Below are 12,251 nucleotides of genomic sequence, written 5' to 3'. Positions count from 1 at the left end.
TTGAAGTGTAGTCATTTATTAGGAAAACATGTCAGCAAATTTGCGCACAGCAAGGTCCTGCAACCAGCAATGAAATAAATGACTAGGTAATGTGCTTTAATGATGGTGGTTGAGGAGTAAATTTTGGTCAGCACACCAAGGGAACCTCCCCTGCTCTTCGAATAGTGCCATGGGATCTTTTACATCCATTTGAGGGCAGACAGGGCTTTGGTTTAACATCTCATGTGAAAGACCACACATTCGACAATGCAGCACTCCTAGGAACAGAGCAACATAGTATTACACAGGATATACGGCACAGAAACAGGCCATTCAGCCCAACCAGTCCATGCCGGTGTTTATGCTTCACTCGAGCCTCCTCCAATCTTTCCTCATCTAACTCTTATCAGCATAACCCTCTTCCCTTCTCCCTCGTATGCTTATCTAACTGTCCCTTAAATGCATTTATACTATTCGCTTCAACTACTCTCTCTGGTAGTGAGTTCCACATTCTCGCCACTCTCTGGGTAAAGAAGTTTCTTTGAATCCCCTATTTGATGTTTAGGTGACTATCTTATATTGATGGCCTCTAATTTTGCTCTTTCCCCCACAAGTGAAAACACTCTCTCTGTATCTACTCTATCAAAACCTTTCATAATTTTAAAAACCTCTATAGGTCACCCCTCAGCCTTCTCTTTTCAAGAGAAAAGAGAACCAGCCTGTTCATCCTTTCCTGATACGTATACCCTCGCATTTCTGGTACCATCCTTGTAAGTCTTCTCTGCACCCTCTCCAGTGCCTCTATATCCTTTTTGTATTAGGCGACCAGAATTGTTCCGCCATTCGATTTAAATTGTGGCTGATCTGTACCTCAAATCTAAACACAACTAGTGTAGCTGTCTAGCACCCAGTGTTGTGAGGAGGATGCAAACATAGAAACATTAGAAGATAGGAGCAGGAGTAGGCCATTCAACGAGATCATGGCTGATCATCCAAACCCTAGCACCCGGTCCCTACACCGACAACCATCCCACCCAAGCCCTATCCCCGTAACCCCGCGTATTTAATCCCCCCTAACACTAAGGGTCAATTTTTATCATGGCCAATCAACCTAACCCGCACATCTTTGGACTGTGGGAGGAAACCCACGCAAACACGGGGAGAATGTGCAAACTCCACACAGACAGTCACCCGAGGCCAGATTTGAACCCGGGTCCCTGGCGCTGTGAGGCAACAGTGCTAACCACTATGCTGCCCAAAGAGGCTTCAAGGTGATTTAGACAAGTTGAGTGAGTGGGCAAATACATGGCAGATGCAGTATAATGTGGATAAATATGAAGTTATCCACTTCGGTAGGAAAAACAGAAAGGCAGAGTATTACTTAAATGGTGATAGATTGGGAAATGCTGATGTACAAAGGGACCTGGCTGTCCTTGTACACCAGTCACTGAAAGCAAACATGCAGGTGCAGCAAGCAGTTAAGAAGGCAAATGGTATGTTGGCCTTCACTGCAAGAGGATTTGAGTACAGGAGCAAGGATGTCTTACTACATCCTTCGTTGATGGGTGTTTTTGTGACTGGAAGGCTGTTTCCAGTGGGGTTCCACAGGGCTCAGTACTAAGTCCCTCGCTTTTTGTGGTATATATCAATGATCTAGACTTGAATAGAGGGGGTATGATTAAGAAGTTTGCAGATGATACTAAAATCGGCTGTGTGGTTGATACTGAAGAAGGAAGCTGTAGACTGCAGGAAGATATCAATAAATTGGTCAGGTGGGCAGAACAGTGGCAAATGGAATTCAATCCGGAGAAGTGTGAGGTAATGCATTTGGGGAGGGCTACCAAGGAAAGGGAATACATATTAAATGGTAGGACACTGAGTAGCGTAGAGGAACAAAGGGACCTTGGAGTGCATGTCCACAGATCCCTGAAGGTAGAAGGCCAAGTAGATAAGGTGGTTAAGAAGGCATACGGAATGCATGCCTTTATTAACCGTGGCATAGAATACAAGAGCAGGGGGGTTATGCTTCAACTGTATAAAACACTAGTTAGGCCTCTGCTAGAGTACTGCGTGCAGTTCTGGTCACCACATTACAGGAAGGATGTGATTGCACTAGAGAGGGTACAGAGGAGATTTACAAGGATGTTGCCGGGAGTAGAGAATCTTCGCTATGAGGAAAAACGGGATAGGCTGGGTTTGTTTTCCTTGGAACAGAGGAGGCACCTTATTGAGGTGTATTAAATTATGAGGGGCCTAGATCAAGTGGATAAAAAGGACCTATTTCCCTTAGCAGAGGGGTTAAAAATCAGGGGGCACAGATTTAAAGTAATTGGGGGAAGGTTTAGAGGGGATTTGAGGGGAAATTTCTTCACCCAGAGGGTTGTGGGGGTCTGGGACTCACTGCCTGAAAGGGTGGTAGAGGCAGGAACCCTAACCACATTTAAAAAGTACAGGAAACTTTGTGTTGTCCGGAGGCTAACTGTCAGGAATGTTCGAGCCACTGGCAGAAATCAGGTGCCGTTTTAGGGGTTTTTTTCTCGTTGCTTTTTTCCTCAACAGTCAAGGTCTGCTGAAGCTGTTGCTAAGCTACAGCGACGCTTGGACTGTTTAGAAGTTGACAGGGTTTGTTGACAGATATGGAGCTCAGAAGCTTCTGTATCTTTCGACATTAGCGCTGGAGTGTCCGGCAACAGCTCAGTGCCGAATAGCACAAAGTTTCCTGTACTTGGGATGCTCTAATGTATAGGGCTATGGACCAAGTGCACATCCAAGAGCTCGGAAGTGGGATTAGGCTGGATAGCTCTTTGTTGGCCGGCACAGACACGATGGGCCGAAATGGCCGCCTTCCGTGCTGTAACTTTCTATGATTCTATACAGTTGTACAGGGCCTTGGTGAGACCACACCTGGAGTACTGTGTGCAGTTTTGGTCTCCTTACCTAATAAAGGATATACTTGCCATAGAGGGAGTGCAGCAAAGGTTCACCAGACTGATTCCTGAGATGGCAGAACTGCCATATGAGCGATTGGGTCGACTAGGCCTGTATTCACTAGAGTTTAGAAGAATGAGAGGGGATCTCATTGAAAAGTATAAAATTCTGACAGGGCTAGACAGACTGGATGTTTCATAAGAAATAGGAGCAGGAGTAGGCCAATCGGCCCCTCGAGCCTGCTCCGCCATTCAATAAGGTCATGGCTGATCTGATCCTAACCGCCAATCTACTATCACAGAACCATCTCCTGAATCTAACAGAATTAGACACATGAAATAGGAGCAGGATCAGGCTACACGGCCCCTAGGCCCGCTCCGCTACCCACAGGGCCATGTCCGATCCGAACCTAGACTCATGTCCAAATTCCTGCCCGCTCCCCGTAACCCTTAATTCCCTTCACTTCTAGGAAACTGTCTATTTCTGTTTTTAAATTTATGTAATGATGTAGCTTCTACAGCTTTTTGGGGCAGCATATTCCATGGACCTACCACCCTCTGAGTGAAGTAGTTCCTCCTCATCTCAGTTTTGAAAGAGCAGCCCCTTATTCTAAGACTATGGCCCCTAGTTCTAGTTTCACCCATCATCGGGAACATCCTCCCCGCATCCACCCGATCCAACCCCTTCACAATCTTATATGTTTCAATAAGATCGCCTCTCATTCTTCTGAACTCCAATGAGTAGAGTCCCAATCTACTCAACCTCTCCTCATATATCCATCCCCTCATCCCCGGGATTAACCGAGTGAACCTTCTTTGCACTGACTCGAGAGCAAGTATGTCTTTTCTTAAGTATGGACACCAAAACTGTATGCAGTATTCCAGGTGCGGCCTCACCAATACCTTGTACAACTGAAGCAATACCTCCCTATTTTTATATTCTATCCCCCTAGCAATGAAAGCCAACATTCCATTGGCCTTCTGAATCACTTGCTGCACCTGCATACTAACCTTTTGAGTTTCGTGCACCAGGACCCCCAGATCCCTTTGTACTTCAGTACTTTCCAGTTTCTTGCCATTAAGATAATAACTTGCTCTACGATTTTTCCTGCCAAAGTGCATAACCTCACACTTTCCAGTATTGTATTCCATCTACCAAATCTCTGCCCACTTACTTAGCCTGCCTATGTCCCCTTGCAGGTTTTTTATGTCCTCCTCACTCACTACTTTCCCTCCCATCTTAGTATCATCTGCAAACTTTGATATGTTACACTCGGTCCCCTCCTCCAAATCGTTAATATAGATTGTAAAGAGTTGGGGACCCAGCACTGACCCCTGCGGAACACCACTGGTTACTGATTGCCAGTCTGAGAATGAACCATTTATCCCAACTCTGCCTTCTGTTAGATAGCCAATCCTCTATCCGTGCCAGAATATTACCCCCAATCCCGTGATTTTTTATCTTAAGCAATAATCTTTTGTGTGGCACCTTGTCAAATGCCTTTTGGAAGTCTAAATACACTACGTCCACTGGTTCCCCTTTATCCACCCTATATGTTACTTCCTCAAAGAACTCCAGCAAATTTGTCAAACATGACTTCCCCTTCATAAAACCATGCTGACTTTGTCCTATTAAATTATGATTATCCAAATGTCCTGTTACTGTCTCCTTAATAATGGACTCCAAAATTTTACCTACCACAGATGTTAGGCCAACCGGTCTATAGTTTCCAGCCTTCTGTCTACTGCCCTTTTTAAATAAGGGTGTTACATTAGCAGTTTTCCAGTCTGCCGGGACCTTTGCTGAGTCCAGGGAGTTTTGGAAAATTACCAATGCATCCACAATCCCTACCGCCACTTCCCTCAAGACCCTAGGATGTAAGCCATCAGGTCCAGGTGATTTATCTGCCTTGAGTCCCATTATTTTACCGATTACCACTTCCTTAGTGATTTTGATCGTGTTTAGCTCCCCCCCCCCCTCCCTCCTCTCCCCCCCCCCCTCCTCCCCCTCCCCCTCCCTCCTCCCCCTCCCCCCCCTGTTTGTCCAGTGTTGGGATATTCTTGGTGTCTTCTACTGTAAAGACTGATATAAAATATTCAGTGTTTTTGCCATATTTCCCACCATTAATTTCCCGGTCTCATCCTCTAAGGGACCAACATTTACTTTAGCCACCCTTTTTCTTTTTATATAACTATAAAAACTCTTACTATCTGTTTTTATATTTTTTGCTAATTTGCTTTCATAATCTATCTTCCCTTTCTTAATCAATCTTTTTGTTATTTTTTGCTGTCTTTTAAAGTTTTCCCAATCCTCTATCCTCCCACTAGATTTGGCTACCTTATGTGCCCTTGTTTTTAGTCGAATACTCTCCTTAATTTCTTTACTTAGCCACGGATGGCTGTCTTTTCTTTTACACCCTTTTCTTCTCAGTGGAATATATATTTTTTAGAAGTTGTAAAATAACTCCTTAAATGTACACCACTGATCATGTATCGTCTTACCCTTTAATCTATTTTCCCAATCCACTCTACTCAATTCCGCTCTCATACCTTCATAGTCTCCTTTATTCAAGCTTAGCACGCTTGTTTGAGATCCAACCTTCTCACCCTCTAATTGAATATGGAATTCAACCATGTTATGGTCACTCATTCCAAGGGGATCCTTTACTAGGACATTTTTAATTAATCCTGTCTCGTTACACAGGACCAGATCTAAGGCTGCTTGCCCCCTGGTCAGTTCAGTTACATACTGCTCAAGAAACCGATCCCTAATACACTCAATGAACTCATCCTCAAGGCAGCCCTGCCTAATTTGATTTGTCCAATTAATATGATAGTTAAAATCCTCCATAATTACAGATGCTCCCTTATTACAAGCCTCAACTATTTCCTGATTGATACTCCGTCCAACAGAGTTGCAACTGTTCGGAGGCCTATAGACTACGCCCACTAGTGTTTATTCCCCTTATTATTCCTTATCTCCACCCAAACTGTTTCATTATCCTGATCTTTTGACCCAATATCATTTCTCTGTATTAGTGATTCCTTCCTTTATTAACATAGCCACCCCACCTCCCCTTCCTTCCTGCCTGTCCTTCCTGATCGTTAAATAACCTGGTATGTTTAATTCCCAGGCAGTGTCACCCTGCAGCCATGTTTCTGTAATGGCCACAAGATCATACCCATATGTAGTTATTTGTGCCATTAACTCGTCTATTTTGTTACGAATGCTACGTGCATTCAGATAGAGAATTTTCAAATATGTTTTGTGACACTTAGTTCCTGCTTTTGCCCTTTTTATTACTTTACCTTTTACTCCATACCTTCTGCCCCTTCCTGACACGCTCTGGTTTTTAATTTCCCCACTGCTACCTAAGTCTATGACCTTCTCTGTTGTCATTTTTATTATTTGCTCTCTAGGAACCTCCCCCCCACTAGTTAGTTTAAAGCCCTCTCTACAGCCCTAGTTATATGATCCGCCAGTACTCTAGTCCCAGCACTGGCCAAGTGAAGCCTGTCCCAACAGAACAGCTCCCTCCTGCCCCAGTACTGGTGCCAGTGTCCCAGGAAGCAAAACCCATTTCTCCCACACCAGTCTTTGAGCCACACATTTAACTCTCTAATTTTATTTGTCCTAGCCAAATTCGCTCGTGGCTCAGGTAATAATCCAGAGATTATTACCCTTGAGGTTCTGTTTTTTAATTTGACCCCTAGCTGCTCATACTCCTTTAACAGAACCAGCTTCCTAATCCTATCTACGTCATTTGTACCAACATGGACCACGACAACTGGATCCACCCCCTCCCACTGCAAGTTTCTTTCCAGCCCAGAGGAGATGTCCTTAACCCTGGCACCGGGTAGGCAACACAGCCTTCGGGACTCTCGCTCTCTGCAGCCGAGAGCTCTATCTATCCCCCTAATAATACTATCCCCTACCACTACAACATTTCTATTTACTCCCCCCCTCTTGAATGGCTCCCCGTTCCACGGTGCTGTGGCCAGGTTGCTCATACTCCCTGTGGGGACAGGAGCAGGGACTGCAGGGAGGAAGAACCTCGAATCTGTTGGACAAGAGCAAGGGCTGCGGCTCCTCCAACACTACCACCTGGATCCCCGTACCTGCCTCACTCGTCGTCACACCATCCTGTCCCTGACCATGGGCTACATCTGAATTAATTAACTTCAAAGGTGTGACCACCTCCTGAAACACAGAGTCCAGGTACTTCTTCCCCCTCCCTGATGTGTCGCAGTGTCTGAAGCTCAGACTCCAGCTCATCAACACGGAGCTGGAGTTCCTGTAGCAGCAGACACTTGTCACAGATGTATTCACTGTGAGCCTCAATGGGGTCCACCGGCTCCCACATCTCGCAACAGTAACACATCACCTGCTCCATTCTATGTAATTAATTAAATTTTGTGTTAGTTATGGACACCCTCTGCCCGATTATAGATGCTAGTATCCCCTTTAATTAATTGGATTTAAATTAAATCAATCCCTCTAGTTACACCAGTTAAATGGTTTACCAGTAGTCACTCTGCACCAGAAAGGCCTTATTAACTGCAACCCACAGAGTTAAAGTTTGAAAAGAGCACCTAACACCCCACTTACCCTAACTCACACTCAGTATAAAAAGACCAGTGCTAGTGCGAGCAAGCACTGTTTGTTTGTTTACAGCCAAATGAATCACCCCTGCTGATTGGTTAGAAAACTGGTTTCCACTGCCTGCTGTGCCAATTTACTCCTACTGCAGTGTAACCTTGTTTTACTCTTCTTAAACCAACAGAATCCCAAATATTTAACTTTTCCCCTTTACTTAAACTGCTTAAGTAATCTTATCAAGAATGATTTAAAGAGAAATAACAATTAAAGCACACTTACCCAAACTCACAGCACTCTCTGCTGACTGACTCCCCTGGCTGGGGGCTCTAGAACGAGGGGTCTCAGGATATGGGGTAGGACATTTACGACTGAGATGAGGAGAAATTTCTTCACGGAGGGTGGTGAACCTGTGGAATTCTCTACTACAGAAGGCTGTGGAGGCCAAGTCACTGAATATATTTAAGAAGGAGATCGATAGATTTCTAGACACAAAAGGCATCAAGGGGTATGGGGAGAGAGCAGGAATATGGTATTGAGATAGAGGGTCTGCCATGATCATATTGAATGGCGGATCCTCTTAGGGCGCTAACGGGAGGCGCAAATCAACCGAATTTAGCCCCCTCTGTTTCTAGATCTGGCTGGATCACATCAAGCACTATCGGGCCTTGGCTCTTCTGACAAAATTTCTCATTAGTCCAGGATCATCCTAGAAGTAAAGACAAGCCTTAGCTTTTATCCACCGCCAACTACCTCCTACACCTTCCACACTTGCCTACAACAACAAGTACTAGGAACTCATGGACTTCTTTGTCAATAGTATAAAGTTGTGAGTGTAAACTACTGACTACCCAACTTCCCTTCCTCCCCACCTACTGTCCCCCTCCACTTCAAAACTGCTATCACCACCCCCTGACCCCTCTGTCATTACAAACTAAATCCCTTCATGGCCTGCCCCCTCCCTATCTCTATAGCTTGCTCCATCCCTAGAACCCTCTAACAACTTTGAACACTTGTGCATCCCTTAGCCCCACTATTGGCAGCCATACTTTCAGCTGTCTAGTCCCTAAACATTAGAATTCCCTCCCGAAACCTCCCCCCCGCCCGCCCCGCCCCCCCCCCCACTTTCCTCTGTTAAAACCCATCTTTTTGACCAAGCGTTTAGTTACCCCGACTGATCTCCTTTGCTCAACACCGATCTTTGTCTCATTACACTGCCGTGAAGCACCTTGTGACATTTTTTTGACGCTAAATGCCCCATATAAATGCAAAATAAAAACAGAAAATGCTGGAAATACTCAGCAGGTCAGGCAGCATCTGTGGAGAGAGAAACAGAGTTAACGTTTCAGGTCGATGACCCTTCATCAGAACTGGAAAAAGCTGGAGATCAAACAGGTTTTTAAGCAAGTGCAGGGGCAGGGAAATGGGGGAGGGGAGGAAAAAACAAAAGGGAAGGTCTGTGATAGGATGGAAGGCAGGAGAGATTAAGAGACATTAAGAGATGGTGCAAGGCAAAAGGAGATGGTAATGGGACAAGTTAAGAAACAAAAGATGGCTCTAGATGAAGTGTAAATGGCAGAATGAAAGACAGCTGCCATGTGGGAGAGAGAAAAAAAAATGGGGAAAGAAAAGGATAAGGGCAGAGGTTATGGTCTGAAATTGTTGAACTCTATGTTGAGTCCAGAAGGCTGTAAAGTGCCTAATCGAAAGATGAGGTGCTGTTTGTCGAGATTACATTGAGCTTCATTGGAACAATGCAAGAGGCCGAGGACGGTGAGGTCTGAGTGGGAGTGGAGCGGAGAATTAAAGTGACAGGCGACTGGAAGCTCGGGGTCACCCATATGGACTGAACGGAGGTATTCCGCAAAGCGGTCACCCAATCTGCGTTTGGTCTCCCCAATATAGAGGAGACCACATCGTGAGCAGCGAATACAGTATACTAAATTGCAAGTAAATTGCTGTTTCACCTGGAAGGGGGGGAAGGTAAAAGGGCATTTGTTGCATTTCCTGCGCTTGCACAGGAAGGTGCAAGGGGAAAGGGTGGACCAGGGTGTTGCGGAGAGAGTGGTCCCTTCGGAATGCTGAAAGGGGAGGTATGGGGAAGATGTGTTTGGTGGTGAGATCATGCTGGAGGTGGCGGAAATGGCGGAGGATGATCTGTTGAATGTGGAGGCTGGTGGGGTGAAAGGCGAGGACAAGGGTAACCCTATTGTGATTCCGGGAGGGAGGGGAAGGGGTGAGAGCAAAAGTGCGGGAAATAGAATGGATGCGGTCAAGGGCCATATCAACCACAGTAGAGGGGAATCCTGGGTTGAGGAAAAAGGAAGATATGTCAGAAGCACTGGTATGGAAGGTGGCATCGTCAGAGCAGATGCGGCAGAGCCGGAGAAACTGGGAGAATGGAATAGAGTCCTTACAGGAAGCGGGTTGGGAGGAAGTGTAGTCCAGGTAGCTGTGGGAGTCAGTGGGCTTGTAGTGAATGTTTGTCAATAACCTATCCCTGGAGATGGAGAAGTCGAGGAAGGGAAGGGAAGAGTCAGAGATGGACCATGTGAAAGTGAGGGAAGGGTGGAAATTGGAAGCAAAGTGAATGAAATTTTCTAGTTCAGGACGAGAGCAGGAAACAGCACCAATACAGTCATCAATGTACCAGAAAAAGGTGTGAGGGAGGGGACCTGAGTAGGACTGGAACAAAGAATGTTCCACATATCCCACGAAAAGGCAGGCATAGCTGGGACCCATGCGGGTTCCCATAGCAACACCTTTAATTTGGAGGAAGTGAGTGGAGTCAAAGGAGAAGTTGTTCAATGTGAGAACAAGTTCAGCCAGGCGAAGGAGGGTGGTGGTGGATGGGGGCTGGTTGGGCCTCTGTTCAAGGAAGAAATGGAGCGCCCGAAGGCCATCCTGGTGGGGGATGGAGGTGTAGAGGGATTGGATGTCCATAGTGAAAAGGAGACATAACAATAGAAAATGCTGGAAAAACTCAGCAGGCCAGGCAACATCCATGGAGAGAAAACAGTCAACGTTTCGAGTCAAACTCTTTGCTATCGTGAAAAGGAGACAGTTGGGGCCAGGAAACTGTTAAAGTGGCGGAGGGCGTTGGAAGAGTCGCAAATGTAGGTGGGAAGAGACTGGACAAGGGGAGGAAAAAATAGTCGAGATAGGAAGAGAGAAAGTTCCGTGAGGCAAGAACAGGCTGAAACGATGGGTCTACCGGGGCAGTCCTGTTTGTGGATCTTGGGAAGGAGGTAGAAGCGGGCTGTGCGGGGATGGGGAATTATGAGGTTGGCGGCCATGGAGGGAAGATCTCCAGAAGAGATGAGGTCAGTGACAGTCTTGGAAATGATGGCTTGATGTTCGGTAGTGGAGTCATGGTCCAGGCGGAGGTAGGAGGAGGTGTCGGAGAGTTGGCGTTCAGCCTCTGTTCGGTAGATTCGCCAAACAACAGCAGCACCACCCTTGTCAGCAGGTTTAATTACAATGTTGGGGTTGGATCTGAGAGAATGGAGTGCTGCAAGTTCAGAGGGAGGTAGGTTGGAGTGAGGGGAGCAGAGAAATTGAGACGGCCGATGTCACGCTAGCAGTTTGCAATGAAAAGATGTTGCTGTTGGTACGGTGAAGATCAAACTAATGACTAAAGTTAAAACCATGATATAAAATAACTTTTTATACTGTTTGATTTCCTCAGAACTGCTGCCTTATAACTAACTCATTTATATAATATAAAATGTTTCATATGTTATAAATCGAACGTACCTCCTGATACCATTGTTACTAAATTGTTTAATTTCTCACTTTTTTAGGAATCCAAATCTGTCCTTAATCTTTTTACAAGGATACGGTAAAACTATCCTGAAGAACAGGCACTCCTTTAAAACGGATTCCCCTCAACCCAAACACAAACTGCAGTAAAGTTCATCAGAGCTAACATAACCGCCTCTTCACTGTTTTTGTTCAAGTGGTCAACGCACATTCATTTGCTAAGTTTTGAGGCTGATTGGACAGGAGAATGTTGGGACATTATTAACTCATCTCAGCGCCAAGGTGGATGAAAGAAATGCGAAAGGAGTATGGAGTTAAGGGAGAGCGTTCACTTTATATGTATCTATTGTACAATGTGTACAGAAGCTATTTATTGGACTGAGGATGAAACTTTGATGCTGTCTTAATGTTTGCATGGAAACAGGAGTGTGGGAATGGATCCAGAATGCCTTCTAATCTTTTGTATAGAAAAACATGAAAAATATTTACATATAGTGTGTCTTGGAGATCTGAAAAGGAAGGTACATTTTTTTTTTTTTAAATTAACCACCCCCATTCTATGTAATCATTTAGCAGTATCTGCTTCTAGAGCTGAGGAATTTAATTTTCTGTAATTTACATTACTCCAAATGAACAAGTTTCATAAGTGCAAAGTCATTACAAATGGGATCCATAATTAAAAATATTTAACATGGAAGTTTAATTTTGTTCATTCATAAAATGCCCACTGATTGTACTCAGCAAAGAATAAGCAAAGAATAATCAGCAATTATATATATATATATATACATACACACACACACAAACCTAGCATCACCCACTCTGATTGTCCTGTATTACTGGTGAAGTTCACAGCAAACCTCATCGTATGAGACTTGGGCTCCAGGACTAAACTCGCCTATAATGCTTAGGCGGTTGGGTTAATTTGTCGTATTTAAAAAGTGTCGCTCTAGCCCACGTGCTCATTTTGGGTGATCCTTGCCAAA

The 12,251-nt window shown here is 45.0% G+C and overlaps 1 protein-coding gene across 8 annotated transcripts in view; it reads left to right on the top strand.

The window, feature by feature from the left end:
• LOC147122167 (fizzy-related protein homolog) overlaps window positions 1-11,962 on the top strand; it is a 65,435-nt gene extending 53,473 nt beyond the window's left edge. For all 8 annotated transcript variants that reach the window (XM_085982990.1, XM_085982986.1, XM_085982991.1 and 5 more), the window contains one exon: window positions 11,307-11,962. In XM_085982990.1, coding sequence (XP_085839116.1) covers window positions 11,307-11,348 — 42 coding nt within the window. In that variant the 3' untranslated portion in view covers window positions 11,349-11,962. The remainder of the gene's footprint in view (window positions 1-11,306) is intronic.
• The last annotated feature ends 289 nt before the right edge of the window (window positions 11,963-12,251 follow it).

The sequence above is a fragment of the Somniosus microcephalus genome, chromosome 3, assembly GCF_052327205.1.
Source record: "Somniosus microcephalus isolate GS21.2 chromosome 3, FLI_Smic_1.0, whole genome shotgun sequence".
NCBI lineage: Eukaryota > Metazoa > Chordata > Chondrichthyes > Squaliformes > Somniosidae > Somniosus > Somniosus microcephalus.
The sequence above is the reverse complement of the archived record's forward strand: the minus strand, read 5'-3'. Positions and strand labels throughout refer to the sequence as shown.